The 16447-nt window shown below is 46.0% G+C and overlaps 1 protein-coding gene across 1 annotated transcript in view; it reads right to left on the bottom strand.

Annotated features, from left to right (window-relative positions):
* The window catches only part of CCDC80 (coiled-coil domain containing 80), a 32656-nt gene extending 23564 nt beyond the window's left edge, over nucleotides 1–9092 (bottom strand). Inside the window, exons 1-3 of the mRNA XM_073308314.1 lie at nucleotides 8435–9092; nucleotides 6138–8062; nucleotides 1675–1831 (exon numbers count right to left, since the gene is read on the bottom strand). Coding sequence (XP_073164415.1) covers nucleotides 1675–1831; nucleotides 6138–8051 — 2071 coding nt within the window. The 5' untranslated portion in view covers nucleotides 8052–8062; nucleotides 8435–9092. The remainder of the gene's footprint in view (nucleotides 1–1674; nucleotides 1832–6137; nucleotides 8063–8434) is intronic.
* Nucleotides 9093–16447: the final 7355 nt, after the last annotated feature.

Here is a 16447-nt window from a genome sequence, read left to right on the forward strand (position 1 = left end):
ATGGCATACCGGCACTTTTGCCGCATGGAGGACACTATTTTGTTCTCAAAAGGGTGACCTACACACAGCATGACCTCGCATGCACTGTGCGTCCGAGGTCATGGCCTATAGAGGATACCATTTTGTAGAGCAAAATGGCATCCTCTGCACAGCGTGACCTTGCATGCTCTGTGCGTCCGAGGCCATGCTGGCAGGGGTGTTCCCACGCTTGGGGCATTCTGATAGTACAAGTACCTGCCCATTCAGGACTACACCCCGGAGTAGCCCTACTTGACATCAATGGGACTTTTCATATATTTAAAGTTTTACACAAGCTTAAGTGCTTTGCTGGACTGGGAACTAAGGACCTGGTCCAAAACCCACTGAAGTCAACAGAAAGACTCCCACTGAATTCAGTAGGCTTTGCATCAGGATCTGAACTTGTACACTCAGATTTTCAAAGCCGCCTAAGGGAATTGGATACTCAGCTCTCATTTGGCGCTTTGAAGATGCCCCCTTTAAAGAAGGCAACACAGGGTGTGTGTAGGTGGTTTAACTGCTTAGTGGAATATGCATGGGCTGAACAAAGTATCTAGAAGAAACCTGGGTTCATTCACTGACAGTCAAGGTGGTGCATAGTACCATGAGCTGAACAACTTTACACCAGCCACAGAAAGTAGCCAGGCTGGCTGTACATTGCTTTATGAGTAAAGAGAGGACATTTGCTTGTGCCCCTTCTAAGAGAATAAAAAGAACATCCACACCACAATAAGTAAACTAAAGCTGCACTCAGCATCAGATTCAAACTTCCTTCCCCAAATTTTTGGACTGTTTGGTTGGGGTCCATCTCTAAGCAAAACATGTTTAACAGTAGAGAGGGGAAAATATTGAAAAGCAGACCCTTACAATGACCATGCCTGAGAACACTCATTCTGTGGGTATGCTAAAATCAGACATTTGCTAGAGAGGGGAGAGCTGATTCAGAGAAGGGAAGGAACTCTGACACAATAGCTGTCTAGTAAGATTTCCTGTCTGTCCTGATTTTAGCCCATGTGTGTGAGGAAAGCCTTTTGCATGGCATTTTCGAAGGGTGCTTCCAAATCTGTTCCAACCAAACCAAGTGCAAAGGGAGGAGAAAATGTAACATTCAGCAACAGGAAGGGAGCCATTTGGAACTTCAGAATGGGAGTTGGGTTGGTCTGAGTTGTGAGTAGCTTTTTATTTAATCGAAACCAATTTCCCCCTCCATTGTGAAATGACTCCTATGTGTGACACTGGCCAATTTATTGTGGCAGTTCTTAAAGCCTATTAGTCTGATGGTCTGCAAAATAAATCCAGTGATAACACAGAAATGTAACTATTCAGTTACCGAAAGAGATGGATACATGAGATGTCTACAGGCCTGAACCAAATGATCTTCCTGCCCTTCCCATGTCACACTTTTCTGCTCTCTACTCTTTCACTGGCGTTAGAAACTACCACACATTTCACCTTACAGTGCTGGAAACCTAAACACGGGAAATACCAGAGACAGCTATGTAAATACAAAGTGTGGGGAGTAGGCGGGGGGAAGTTGCCACAACAAAGGATCTCTCTTAGACTTTAACCCCAGTTGGGTTTCTCTCTTCCCTCTCCTATGTTTGGCCCACCTTAAAAAAAGAGACAGGAGAGAAATAAATATGTAAAAAAATGAACCTAGTTGAAAGTGATCAATCTTCATGCTGCTGTTGTTCATGGTGCCGAAAATTGTGATGACTGAGATTTTCCTTGTGGCCATCTTGCAGAAACTCTCCAGGTATTCGTCTCGTTGTTGCACATACATGGTGTTGTCGGCCTTGGGGGTCGTGATCAGCTAGGGGTTGGCAGAGACAAAGAGTTTGATTAGTTTCAGAACAAAGCCATAGCGAGCCCCTATGTCAGAGGAGCCGCTCTCCAAAGGAGAACAGCATCTTAGTGCTTGCCCACTGGGGTTTCTTTTCCACACAATAGCCAGCAGCTCAGGAACTTACATTTATTTATTTAGGGCTAGATTGTGTCTTTAGGCCCAGCCCTGAGCAAAAGGCTATGGGTCAGCTAGAGGAAGAGCCCCAGAGACACCCCCCCCAAGACACAGTCACTCTGATGCTCCCCTGTTGTGCTGGTAGGAGAGGAGTAAGTTGCTACAGACTTTACTAGGAACAACATACTCTCCTCTTACATCTTTGCCTTTCTGAATCCAGTCAGTTCTCCAGCCCAAACCGTCGAGGTGGGAGCAGGTAGGCTGCTCCACCCTCACATCCACTTATTTATAGAGGCGGGAACACTGGGTACATAGCCTCAGATCATCAAAGGTATTGAGGTGCCTAGCTCCCACTGATTTCAATGGAAGTTATGTGCGTGGGCCGCAGGGACATGCTGACCGCTGCTTTGCGCAGCTCCCATTGGCCGGAAATGGCGAACCGTGGCCACTGGGAGCTGCGGGGGCCGTGCCTGCGGATGGCCAATGAAACAAAATGTCTCGCGGCCTGCCAGTGGATTTCCCTGGTGGGCTGCATGCTGAAGGTTGCTGACCCCTGATCTAAGCCACAGCCCTTTCTTTCTGCCCTGTGTCTATGATCCAGGCATATCTAAAGTGGTCCCTCTAGTCACCTGCATGGTTGTATTAGACCCGGGCACCATCTACCTTATATTTAGCCAAAAACATTTAGAAATTCCCTCTTGTAGGCCTTACTTAATTTGTTGAGAGAGGAGGGAGGGGAAAGATATTGGGGGAAGGGGAGGGGGAGGCGGGGGGAGAAGGAAATGATTACAGTAGTAATAAAAAAATATTTTAGGTTCATACCAATGCCTCTTCAAGTGTTTTCCAAAAGATACAGGTGTGGGGGGTGAGATGGCAGCTGTTTAACTACACACAGCGACACCACACAACAGTTTAGGACAGGAAGTGGAGGAGAATCCTGCATCCACTTGAAACAGAATAGTTCTAACTCGAGCTAGACTCTGTCCAAAATCCCCAGATCCTGACTCCGCTGAACACGGGGGGAGTTGAAATCTGGAGCCAAATGTTGTGGCTTAGGCTCATCACGAGACATAATGTTGTCTTAACTGTGTAAGATTGTCTGGGATACTTTCTATGAAACATCCTTTACAAATACAGTTTATCAGTACATTCAGTTACAAGGATGAGCTATAGGCGTTGAGGCCCTGAGTCTCATTTATATTAAGGCCCCTTTACATCACCCTGGTGATGAAAAATGGCTTTAGTGTAAATGAGAATCAGGCCCATAGAGATTATGTGAACACAAGATGATTTGATTACTAATCTATAGCACAAGTCATGTACTTTAAAGTTGCAGTAAAATGCTTAAAAAGAAGTATTTTAAATACTGTTTGAGAACTCAAATAAGTACCAAAAAATTAGCCGAGTTCTGCTCCCAGTTTCATAGCCAATGTGTGGAAATGAATGCAGAATTTGACCCAGTGGAATTGTATGGGTATAAGTGAGCAATGAATTTGTCTCACTCTGGCAAATCTTTTAGGATAAAGTGGGAAGCATTTCAGAGGCAAAGCAAACCTCAAATCATAGCTTTAAAATAGCCTGGCTTTCTCTGCAAAACAAACAGGGAGTTACTTATTGGTTTAATTTTAGGCTGCATTATAACCGCTACTTGCCTAAGTTGTGTGTGTGTGTGTATGACACACAAAAAACAAACTGCCTCAGGCAAAACTTTCTGACCACAGATCTGAACCAGGGTGGGATTTCAAAATCCAGATCAAGATGTGGATCCAGATTTTACAGCAGTACCCTATATCTATTAAGGGATGAACCAAAGCCCTTGCTCTGAACACCCTACAAACTTTTGGAAGTTTGAAATTCAGATCAGAATCTGAAATTTGGGCCCAGCTCTCTGTTTAGCCAGTTGTAGCACTTAACCCGCCCCTATGAAGTGGCTGGTTGAACCACCATAAGCAGTGATTCTCTCTCTAAATTCACGTTTTGGAGGAGGATTGAGACAGGATCTTTTGGAGCCAGGCCCCGTCATCCGAGTGGCCCAAAGGGAACAGTGTATCAGAGCAGTGGGAAACAGCACAGGCAGAGCTGATACTAGAGAGGCCTGGGCTGATTCTTTTGGGAGGAAGATCAAGGACTCAGGAATGTAAGAGAACTGTACATCTGGGGCAACTGACTGGTAGAATTGGACCCAAGAGGAAGAGATAGCTGAGCTGGATAGAAAAATCTGCTTGGGGAAAAGGGTGCAAAGAAAGGTGGCTTTTATTTTAAGGGGCCTGAAATGTCAGTAGATCCAGATTTCAATTACCTTTAATCTACCTTGTGCACGTGTCACATAAAACAAAGGCAGAGCCATGTGCTGTATCTCCAACCTTGCCTCCATTAATGACTACTGCATAATGAACCTAGCTTCCAGGAGGAGGAAACTATGGGTAGTACCAGACTGTGACAAATTCTAATGCAGCTTGGTAGTAGTGTTTGCTTGCAGTCTGTTCTGGCCTGACTACCCGAGACTGGACGACTCATTTCATTTCTGAGCTCCAGCTGAGAAGTGATCTGAGATCTGGAGATTCAAATTCCAGAGTGAGTGATGAGTCACCATGGTCCTTCGGGGAGGAAAGCAGTGCCTGGCTGGCTTCTGTGATTTCTATTCTGTACTCATCACTTTTTTTGGCCTGATGTGATACTAATTTCTGGAAGCCACAACATTTAGAACTAAAGCCAGGTTTCAAAGACCCTAAACTTCAGGGCAGTTCCGATCTGCGGTCTTGGTTTGCCAATTATTAAGACCAGGGTCATTTGCAAAATTCAAATTCCCCAGGGTCAGGTTTTTTCAAACACATGGCTCCCTCCCTGCTTCCAAAATTCAGTGCTGTTCAAATCTGCTGTTTTGGTTTGGATCTCTCTCTCTCTCTCGAGCATTTATTCCTGTTAGCTCTTTAGAGCTAATACAATTAGGGGAGAGAAAGTTGGATTCTGTGCTGTCTCATGCATCATCAGAACTGTCAGCTGAACTCCCATGGCAGATGGCAGAATCTTTGTTACAGGTGATGGTATAAGGGGCAGAAAGACCCTGGCTGGATTTTTGGAGCCCATGTGCTGTTTGTGACACTGGCCACTGGAAAATCCTTGTAAACTGAACTAACCCTGTGAGACTGAATGAGGAGCTCCCAAATGCTATTTTTCAAAGTGAACCTTTAAAGTGAATGGTGCCTACCAAAGAAATCATTTGAACTGGGGCTAAATTGTTCCCTTTCACAGGTGAAATGTTTTTAGATACGTACAATGGAAAAACGTACAATATTATTAAACCCTGGGAGAAGCAGCTCCAGACTGTGCTCAGTTTCTAAGCCTTGGAACCTCATCAGAAGAGCCTGTTGTAATTAAACTAGCATAGGGAGGGCTTGTCAGAGAAACCTAATGGCCCTGAATGACCAAGTCCCATCAGAAATTAATGGCAGCTTTGAAAATTCTACCTTCAGCATGTATACACGCAGGCATGTGTGCACATATACTTGCTCATACATGCCCATAAGCGGTGCCCAACCACTTGGCCTGTTTATAGAGTTTGGACACTAGCATCGCAATGAAACAGATGTCAGCTGGCAGAGCATGCTGGGAACTGGAATGTAGAGGGTAGTGGTAACACCAGCAAGCATCCCAATTTGGTTGGTGGACAAAACCCACATTGTGACCTCATTTCATTAATCATCCCAGATATACAGCCCATCACCTACAGAGCCAAAACAATGATGGCTGTTTGGTAGCCCCATGCAGAGCAAATGGAAGGGCTCCAGTCCAATTCTTTGCAGACAGCTGTCCACCATATCAAAGATGCCAACATGATTGGTACCCTTTATTGGCTGTTGCAGCAGAAGGTCAAGGACTGAATGGGCCATCGATGATGAACTCCCCTTTCGCCCCAAGAGAGAGAGAGTCCTGCCGATGCAAGGTTAAGAACAGGCACAGTGCAAAGGGCAGTGATGCAAGCTTCCCCATTGGAGGCCTTCATCTCCAAAGTTATCAGGCTGGTACCTTTCACCACCGTTGTAAAAAACCATATTAAAAAAAATAACCCCGCCCCAGATTTCCCATTCACTACAGTCTCACTAGGATGGAGATTTACTTTAATGGGTGAGGTGATAACACTCAGGAACATGCTACTTACAATGAGTCGCCGTTTGCCTTCAAAAAAATCCAGGAGGTTTGTCACTGATTTCCTGGAGGGCTGAAGGAAAGGCTTTGTGTTTGGCTTAAGATAGCCCTCGTTCTCAGTCCTGCTCCCCTTCTTGTTCTTCTTGCTACGGTCTTTGTCCTGCTTGTTCTTCTTCTCAGCTTTGTCCTTCTTGGCATGCTTCTCGCTCTTCTGCAGCTTGTCGGGTCTCTCCTTTTTCTTCTTCTTCTCAGGCTTGTCTGGTCGGTCGTGCTTCTTTGGCTCTTTCCCTTTCTTCAGCGGGACATTCCCTGCTGCAATCTCTTGCTCCAAGTGGGGAACAGCAGGCCTGCTTGGATCATATTTATCCTCGTATTCATTGCTCAGGATCTTTTCCTGGGTTCTCTTTTTAGGTGGCTTGGCTTTGGCTGGTTTGTGTTGGCCTGGAGTGACACTGGGATCCCGGTGAATATAGTCCTTCCGGTCTGTACGGTTGTCTCTAAATCTACCTGCGTTTGTCCTTGTGTAGTGCTCTGAGGCGGCTGTGGGAGCCTCTGTGTAGCTGTCATAGCTGGCAACTTTGCCAGGTCTCCGGGTGGCTACTGGGTGTCTCTCTGGGTGGCCATGCTGCCTGTCTCTGCGGTTCTCATTCCACACAGGGGTGTAGAAATCATCAGTGGCTGTTCCCCATGGGGCAGTTGCCTCAGGCGCTGTGGGCAGCCTATGATAGTCGGAAGTGGTGTGTGACTTTGTGGTCCAAGTTCTCTGAGTGGTTGGAAGGGTTGTGGCTGTGGTGATAGGTCTGCTCGGCATCATCACTGTGTGGGTGGTTGTCTGGGTAGTGGTGGTTGTGGGAGGGAGAGTGCTGGCCCTCGTTGAAGGGGGAGGAGGAGCCACTGTGATTGTGATTGGTTTCTTCACTGTTTTGCTCCTTGTTGGCTGAACATTGCTTCTCCTTGGCTCCTCCTTCTTTACCGACAGCTGGACGTGTCCACCACTTGACGTAGGTCTGGTGCTGCCACCATTATTACCTTCCTCCACTACTTGCCCCTCCACCCTGGCAGCTTTGCATTTCTGGATGAAGCCCTTCTGCCTCATCTTCTCAATTTTCCTGATGGGGCTCTGGTCGATGACTTCATACATGGCCTCTAGCCTTACAGGGTAAGGGTACCTTTCCTCCACCTGTAGGGTCTTCTTCAGCAGCACCATGCCAAATTTCCCCTTCTCCAGTTTCAGAAAGCTCATGAGCTTAGGGATGAGGCTGGGATCTAGAGGCTGCTCCAGGATTTTCCCTTCACTGGTTATCCTCCTGACTTTCCCTTCTTCCTCCCCTTCCTCATGGAACAACACGATCTGCTGGATGTGCCTCTCAGCCAGTTCGCAGTAGACGTCGCTCTTAAGCAGGCTCATCATGAGCCGGTAGTAGCCTTCAGAGGCATGAGGGGCAGAGATGACCCAGACTCTGTTCTTGCCGGCAAAGCTAGCCAGGACATTGGGAGAACTGGACCCTGAAGGGAAACGTAAAATCCGTGACCGAGACACCGCAGACTTCCCCTCATCCTTAATCATCTCAGGCTGGGGATGTTTGGCCGCAACGGTGTGTCTCTGCGTCTTCCTCACTCTGGCCCTGACACTCCTGGGCTGGGCAGGCACTTCATCTCGCAGCAAGTCAGGTCGTACATTTTTTGATGCCGGAGTATCCCTCTTGGCAACAAAACGTTGGAGATTCCCCAGTGAAGGTGTCCAACTCCCCCGGGATGCCTCTGACCTTCTCAGGAAGGAGAGCGATCCATTGCTAGCCCTGTGAGAGAGAGGCAAGTAACTAATTCCATGGCTCCCTCTGTCTGCTAGTCTCACTGTCTTCTCAGAGTCACACGCTAGCCATGTTGCCCACAGCATGGCTAAACTCAGAATTAGTGTCCAGTTCATTGTGTGATCCACTTCAAAAGAAATGAGGAGAAAAAGTTAAATGTTAACAGTAGAATTTTAGATATAGACATAGACAGATATATCTTGTACTTTCTTAGTGACCAGAGAGCAACACATAGACTGTGGCGTTTCAGTTATTCAAAGTACTAAATACAACTTAGTCCTGTCAGGATATTTCTATAAAAACTTTGAGGCTATTTCTAGAAAAGCACAGAGTAGATTAATTTAGGCAAAAAATGAGATAATCAGTCTATAACATGAATCTATTTATCTATCTATCCAAATAAGTCAAAAAATACAATAATTATGTTTACATCACACACACACACACACAGGCTCACACAGGTGGTAAGCCAAGAGTTTGTTTTTAACTTAAAACTTACCCTCGCAGGAAAGTTTCTGTTCAAGATACGTGTATCCCAGCCCTTTCTTTAGAGGGAGAGCAATGCCATGGAGTTTTGCTGCAGCTCACTGGTTTTTATGTAACGAAACAGACTCCAGAGAATGTCCGGTTCACTGTGGAGCTTTTACTTTTTGTTTTTCTTCACCTTCTTGACAAGTGGGATGAGATGAAAGGAAATTTCCTTTGTGATTTTTGCTGCTCCATTTACCTGCCGGTCTGTCTTGTTTCTGTATCAGTCACACACACAGAGAAACACATTTCATCTAATAAAAGTGAACTCTCAGCTTTTTCTGAATCTCTCTCTCTCTTTCAAAGTTCCATGATCCTTCTAATCACTCCTTTCCTCCTCACTCTAGTTTAGCTCCTTTGTTTCCAGAGAGAAAAAGCCCTGGGATTAATATATTTTTCAGGCTGAAGCAAAACACAGGAATGCGATGTTGAGAAAAGAAGCCCCCTTTAGCCTGCTCTTTCTCTACCCACTTTTTATCCCTAATCTTTTCTTTTTCTTCTTCTTCCTTTTTGCTGGATGTGATCCCAGAAATTTCAGGATAACCTCAGCCCTGCTCTAAACCAAACTCAAACAGCAGCCGCCACTGGAAATCAGGGAAACTTCACTAAGAATTTAACAGATCAGCAGAACACCGCCTCCTTCCCACTTCAACTCACTGAGGGAGGGCGGAGGAAATTTCTTAGGGGGTTGAAACGTTTCACATCATCATCATAAATCACTTTGGAAAAGGATGACTGCGACCTTAACTCTTTAAGCACCTCAAGCTCTCAAACTGGCTTGACCTTCCCCCCAAGCCCTCCCTTCCTTGTCTTCTTTTCTCATTCCACTAAACTGACACCATCAAGTTAAAAATCATGTGCTTAAGAAACTCATTTCCTTACCTGTGTTAATAACAGCACATTAGATAGTCAAAAGCTGATAGAGTTTTTTTTTAAACTTGATTTCCTTCCCCCATTTTTACTGTTTGTTTTACTTTCTATATTTCAATCTGGGAAATAAAAAGAGACCAGTCAATTTCATCTTAGTTTCTAGTCAATTTCTCTTTCATATTCTCATACACAACTGCTGTAGTCTTTAATTTGTAAACAAACAAGTGGTCAGTTGATTTTTAAAAACTGGATCAAAAAATTAAATATTAATTTTTGATTCACAGACATGCATTATGCAAGTCAAAAACAAAAAGATGCAAACTTGCAGAGAGAGATGTGCGAAGACTAGATCCCCAGCTGGTGTAAATTGGTGTAGATCTATTGACTGCAGATCCTCAGCTGGTGTAAACTGGCATAGCTCCATTGCAAACAGACATACCAAACTGATTTATACCAGCTGAAGATTTGGTCCACAGACTCTTGACTAATACCTAAGAGGTGGTAAAGCATCACTTATTGGTAATTGATATACAACACTTAAAAGTACTAGAATGGAAACATTGCTATTGCTCTTTGATTTGGAAAAGATTATGATCATCATCATTCCTATTTACAAAGCCTAGTTTTATTTACAAATCCTAGATTGAATGTTTGATCAAATGTAAGTGGCCCTTTAAAAAAATGTAACACCCTACACTTTCCCCCTCTGTTTCAAAGTATTTGCATATTCATTCTCTCTCTGTCTCTTCTTTGCTTTGTTTTTGTTTTAAGTTGGCAAGTGCTATGGAAAACATTGCTAGTGTTTTTATTTTACACTCATATGGGTGCAATGTTACATATTTGTGGTTCATGGGTTGCTCTTGATGTAGGTCTGGATCCTGCAATGTGCTGCTAATCTCTTAAAAGGAGTGGAGATCATTCACTCTCAACCCCCTCCAGGATCAGGCTTACAAAGAGAAGCTCCTTGCAAAGCAATGTGTTGGAGACAAACAACAGTGGTTGGACCAGTGCCCCTGGTGTGTTGTTCCCTGGCTAGCTGGGAGGGCTGTGTCACTCCACTGAGCTCCCAACTCTGGCACAATGAGGTGTCAAGGGCTTTTGATGAGCTCAGAAAAGATGCCTGTCTAGACTTCCTTAGCCAAGGAGAAGCCACCGTGCATGCATCCACAGGGTCATGATGTAGATCTGCTGATGCAGATCTATTGACTGCAGTAGTTAGGGATTGTCCAACTGTATATTCTATTACACTAATATGCTGAGACATATGTAGGAAAGTGATTTACTGCATGATATTCTGATAAAAAATTAGTACTATACAAAATCAGTGTAGCCTAGTTCAAAACTTGGTAACTGATAGATCTCAGAAAGAAATTGTAAATGGAAAGTAATCATCCAGCCAGGGTGTTTCTAATGGGGTCCTTCAGGGACCTGTCCTTGGCCCAATCCTGTTCAATATCTTTATCATTGGTATAAAATTTGCAGATGACACAAATATTGGTGGAGATATAAATATGATGGGCACAGATCAGCTAAACAAGCTGATTTGGATCACCTGTTAAGAGGGCTCATTTGAACAACATATGTTTCAAAAGAGCCAAATGCAGGGTCGTGCATCTAGGAACAAACAATGTAAGACACATTTATAGGATGGAGGATTGTATCCTGGAAAGCAGTGACTCTGAAAAGGATTTAGCAGTCATGGTTGATAACCAAATGAACATGAGCTTCCTATGTGATGCAGTAGTTAAGAGGGTGAATGTGATCCTTGCATGTATAAGCAAGGGAATATCAAGTATGAATAGGAAGGTAATATTACCTCTGTATGCAGCATTAGTGAGGCTATTACTGGAATACTGTGTCCAGTTTTGACATCCACACTTCAAAAAGGGTGTTCGAAAATTGCAAGGTTTCAGAAAATAGCTGCTAGAATGATTAGAGCTCTGGAAAATATGCCTTATAGTGAGACACTAAAGCAGCTCAATCTATTTAGTTTATCACAGCCCTGGTCTACACGAGGAGTTGAGGTCGAATTTAGCAGCGTTAAATCAATTTAACCCTGCACCCGTCCACACGATGAAGCCCTTTTTTTCGACTTAAAGGGCTCTTAAAATCGATTTCCTTACTTCACCCCTGACAAGGGGATTAGCGCTGAAATTGGCCTTGCTGGGTCAAATTTGGGGTACCGTGGACACAATTAGATGGTATTGGCCTCCGGGAGCTATCCCAGAGTGCTCCATTGTGACCGCTCTGGACAGCACTCTCAACTCAGATGCACTGGCCAGGTAGACATGAAAAGGCCCACGAACTTTTGAATTTCAATTTTCTGTTTGGCCAGCGTGGCAAGCTGCAGGTGACCATGCAGAGCTCATCAGCAGAGGTGACAATGATGGAGTCCCACAATTGCAAAAGATCTCCAGCATGGACCGAACGGGAGGTACGGGATCTGATTGCTGTATGGGGAGAGGAATCCGTGCTATGAGAACTACGTTCCAGTTTTTGAAATGCCAAAACATTTGTCAAAATCTCCCAGGGCATGAAGGACAAAGGCTATAACAGGGATCCAAAGCAGTGCCGCGTGAAACTTAAGGAGCTGAGGCAAGCCTACCAGAAAACCAGAGAAGCAAACGGCCACTCCGGGTCAGAGCCCAAAAGATGCCACTTCTATGATGAGCTGCATGCCATTTTAGGGGGTTCAGCCACCACTACCCCAGCTGTGTTGTTTGACTCCTTCAATGGAGATGGAGGCAACATGGAAGCAGGTTTTGGGGATGAGGAAGATGATAATGATGAGGTTGTAGATAGCTCACAGCAAGCAAGCGGAGAAACCGGTTTTCCCAACAGCCAGGAACTGTTTCTCACCCTGGACCTGGAGCCAGTACCCCCCGAACCCACCCAAGGCTGCCTCCCAGACCCGCCAGGCAGAGAAGGGACCTCTGGTGAGTGTACCTTTTAAAATACTATACATGGTTTAAAAGCAAGCATGTGAAAGCCCTGGCATTCACGGCTCTCCTGGATGTACTCCCAAAGCCTTTGCAAAAGGTTTCTGGGGAGGGCAGCCTTATTCCATCCACCATGGTAGGACACTTTACCACTCCAGGCCAGTAGCACATACTCAGGAATCATTGTAGAACAAAGCATTGCCGTGTATGTTTGCTGGCGTTCAAACAACATCCGTTCTTTATCTCTCTGTGTTATCCTCAGGAGAGTGATATCATTCATGGTCACCTGGTTGAAATAGGGTGCTTTTCTTCAGAGGACATTCAGAGGCGCCCGTTCCTGCTGGGCTGTTTGCCTGTGGCTGAACAGAAATGTTCCCCACTGTTAGCTACGGGGAGCAGGGAAGAGGGAGGGGCTAGCCACGTGCTGGGGGGAGGCAAAATGCGACCTTGGAATGAAAGCACATGTGCTATGTATGTAATATTAACAGCAAGGTTTACCGTGAAAGAGTTTACCCATTGTTCTATAAAATGTGTCTTTTAAAATACCACTGTCCCTCTTTTTTTCTCCACCAGCTGCATGTGTTTCAAGGATCACAGGATCTTCTCCTTCCCAGAGGCTAGCGAAGATTAGAAGGCGAAAAAAATGCACTCGCGATGAAATGTTCTCTGAGCTCATGCTGTCCTCACACAGAGACAGAGCACAGACAAATGCATGGAGGCAGACAATGTCAGAGTGCAGGAAAGCAGAAAATGACCGGGAGGAGAGGTGGCGGGCTGAAGAAAGTAAGTGGTGGGTGAAGAAGGGCTGAAGCTGAAAGGTGGCGGCAGCGTGATGAGAGGAGGCAGGATTCAATGCTGAGGCTGCTGGAGGATCAAACTAATATGCTCCAGCATATGGTTGAGCTGGAGGAAAGGCAGCAGGAGCACAGACCGCCGCTACAGCCCCTGTGTAACCAACCGCCCTCCTCCCCAAGTTCCATAGCCTCCTCACCCAGATGCCCAAGAAAGTGGTGGGGGGGCCTCCGGCCTCTCCACCTCAGAGGATTGCCCAAGCAACAGAAGGCTGGCATTCAATACGTTTTAAAGTTTTAAACTTTTAAAGTGCTGTGTGGCCTTGTCCTTCCCTCCTCCACCACCCCTCCTGGTGCTTCTCTACTCCACCACCCGTCCTGGGCTACCTTGGTAGTTATCCCCCTATTTGTGTGATGAATGAATAAAGAATGCATGAATGTGAAGCAACAATGACTTTATTGCCTCTGCAAGCGGTGATCGAAGGGAGGAGGGGAGGGTGGTTAGCTTACAGGGAAGTAGAGTGAACCAAGGGGCGGGGGTTTCATCAAGGGGAAACAAACAGAACTTTCATACCGTAGCCTGGCCAGTCATGAAACTGGTTTTCAAAGCTTCTCTGATGCGCACCACACCCTCCTGTGCTCTTCTAACCAACCTGGTGTCTGGCTGTGCGTAACCAGCAGCCAGACAATTTGCCTCAACCTCCCACCCTGCCATAAACATCTCCCCCTTACTCTCACAGATATTGTGGAGCACACAGCAAGCAGTAATAACTGTGGGAATATTGGTTTCGCTAAGGTCTAACCGAGTCAGTAAACTGCGCCAGCGCGCTTTTAAACGTCCAAATGCACATTCTACCACCATTCTGCACTTGCTCAGCCTGTAGTTGAACAGATCCTGACTACTGACCAGGCTGCCTGTGTATGGCTTCATGAGCCATGGCATTAAGGGGTAGGCTGGGTCCTCAAGGATAACTATAGGCATTTCAACATCCCCAACCGTTATTTTCTGGTCTGGGAAGAAAGTCCCTTCCTGCAGCTTTTGAAACAGACCAGAGTTCCTGAAGATGCGAGCGTCATGTACCTTACCTGGCCATCCCACGCTGATGTTGGTGAAACGTCCCTTGTGATCCACCAGTGCTTGCAGCACTATTGAAAAGTACCCCTTGCGGTTTATGTACTTGCTGGCTTGGTGCTCCAGTGCCAAGATAGGGATATGGGTTCCATCTAAGGCTGCACCACAGTTAAGGAATCCCATTGCAGCAAAGCCATCCACTATGACCTGCACATTTCCCAGGGTCACTACCCTTGATATCAGCAGATCTTTGATTGTGTTGGCTACTTGCATCACAGCAGCCCCGACAGTAGATTTGCCCACTCCAAATTGATTCCCGACTGACCGGTAGCTGTCTGGCATTGCAAGCGTCCACAGGGCTATTGCCACTCGCTTTTCAACTGTGAGGACTGTTCTCATCTTGGTATTCTTGCGCCTCAGGGCAGGGGAAAGCAAGTCACAAAGTTCCATGAAAGTGCCCTTACGCATGCGAAAGTTTCGCAGCCACTGGGAATCATCCCAGACCAGCAACACTATGCGGTCCCACCAGTCTGTGCTTGTTTCCCGAGTCCAGAATCAGCGTTCCACCGCATGAACCTGCCCCATTAGCACCATGATGCCCACACTGCCAGGGCCCATGCTTTGAGAGAAGTCTGTGTCCATGTCCTCATTGCTGACGACGCCTACTCGCCTGATTTCGCTTTGCCAGGTTCTGGAGCTGCATATACTGCTGGATAATGCGTGTGGTGTTTAATGTGCTGCTAATTGCCAAAGTGATCTGAGCGGGCTCCATGTTTGCCGTGGTATGGCATCTGCACAGAAAAAAAGGCACGGAACGATTGTCTGCCATTGCGCTGACGGAGGGAGGAGTGACTGACGACATGGCTTACAGGGTTGGCTTACAGGGAATTAAAAGCAACAAAGGGGGTGGCTTTGCCAGAAACAGAATGGCCCCCTCAAGGATAGAATTGAAAACCTCAAGGATAGAACTCAAAACTGGGTTTAGCAGGCCATTGATTTCACAGAGGGAAGGAGGAGAAAATGAATACAAAACAAATCTGGTCTATTTCTTGTTTTGATCCACTTCATCTATCTTTATACATCTTGCTGGCAGCAGACCATGCAGTACGACTGCTAGCCATCATCCTCTCCTGGGTGCTCGGCAGAAGACGGTGCAGTGTGACTGCTGGCCATCATCTTCTGCTGGCTGCTGATTAAAAGACAGTGCACTGCCGGTAGGACTCAATTGCCATGAGACGAAACTTAAAAGGGAAATGACCTGGCTGAGTCACTCCCATGTTTGCCCAGGCGCCCCTGACCTCATCGAGGTCGGTTAAAAGAGCACCCTAGACTACGTCAATGACGGCTACCAGTCATACTGCACTGTCTGCTGCCAAAAGGCAATAAACTGCTGCTGTGTAGCAATGCAGTACCGCATCTGCCAGCACCCAGGAGGCATACGGTGACGGTTAGCTGAGTGGGCTCCATGCTTGCCGTGGTATGGCGTCTGCACAGGTAACTCAAGAAAAAAGGCACAAAACGATTGTCTGGCCTTGCTTTCACGGAAGGAGGGAAGGTAGGGGGGCGTGACGATATGTACCCAGAACCACCCGCGACAATGTTTTAGCCCCATCAGGCACTGGAATTTCTACCCAGAATTCAAATGGGCGGCGGAGACTGCGGGAACTGTGGGATAGCTACCCACAGTGCAACACTCCGGAAGTCGATGGTTGCCTCGGTACTGTGGACACACTCCGCCGACTACATGCACTTAGAGCATTTGAGTGGGGACACACAATCGATTATATAAAAATGCTTTCTACAAGACCGACTTCTATAAATTCGACCTAATTTCGTAGTGCAGACATACCCTAAGAGATGCTTAAGATGTGGTTTGATCATAGTCTATAAGCACCTCCATGAGGAAGAGATTTCTGAAAGTAGACGATTCTTTAATCTAGCTGAAAAAGGCATTATGAGAGGCAGTGGTTGGAAGATGGAGCTAGACAAATTCAGACTAGAGATAAGGTGCACACTTTTAACAGTGCAGGTAATTAATTATTGAAACAAATTACCTAGAGAGGGGGTAGATTCTCTGTCACTGGAAGTCTAAGCCAAGAATGAATGTCTTTCCAAAAGATATGCTCTAACTCAACAGATATTATGGGTCCTGATGCAGAAATTTTGGGTGAGGTTGTATGGTGTGTGTTACAAAGAGGGCCATCTTAGATCATAATGGTCCTTTCTGGCCTTGAAATCTGTGAATGGATGAACTGGTTTGGCTAAACTAAGGAGCTGTCTCAAAACATCTAAAAAAATGGGTGGAGGTTCAG

The sequence above is a fragment of the Lepidochelys kempii genome, chromosome 1, assembly GCF_965140265.1.
Source record: "Lepidochelys kempii isolate rLepKem1 chromosome 1, rLepKem1.hap2, whole genome shotgun sequence".
NCBI lineage: Eukaryota > Metazoa > Chordata > Testudines > Cheloniidae > Lepidochelys > Lepidochelys kempii.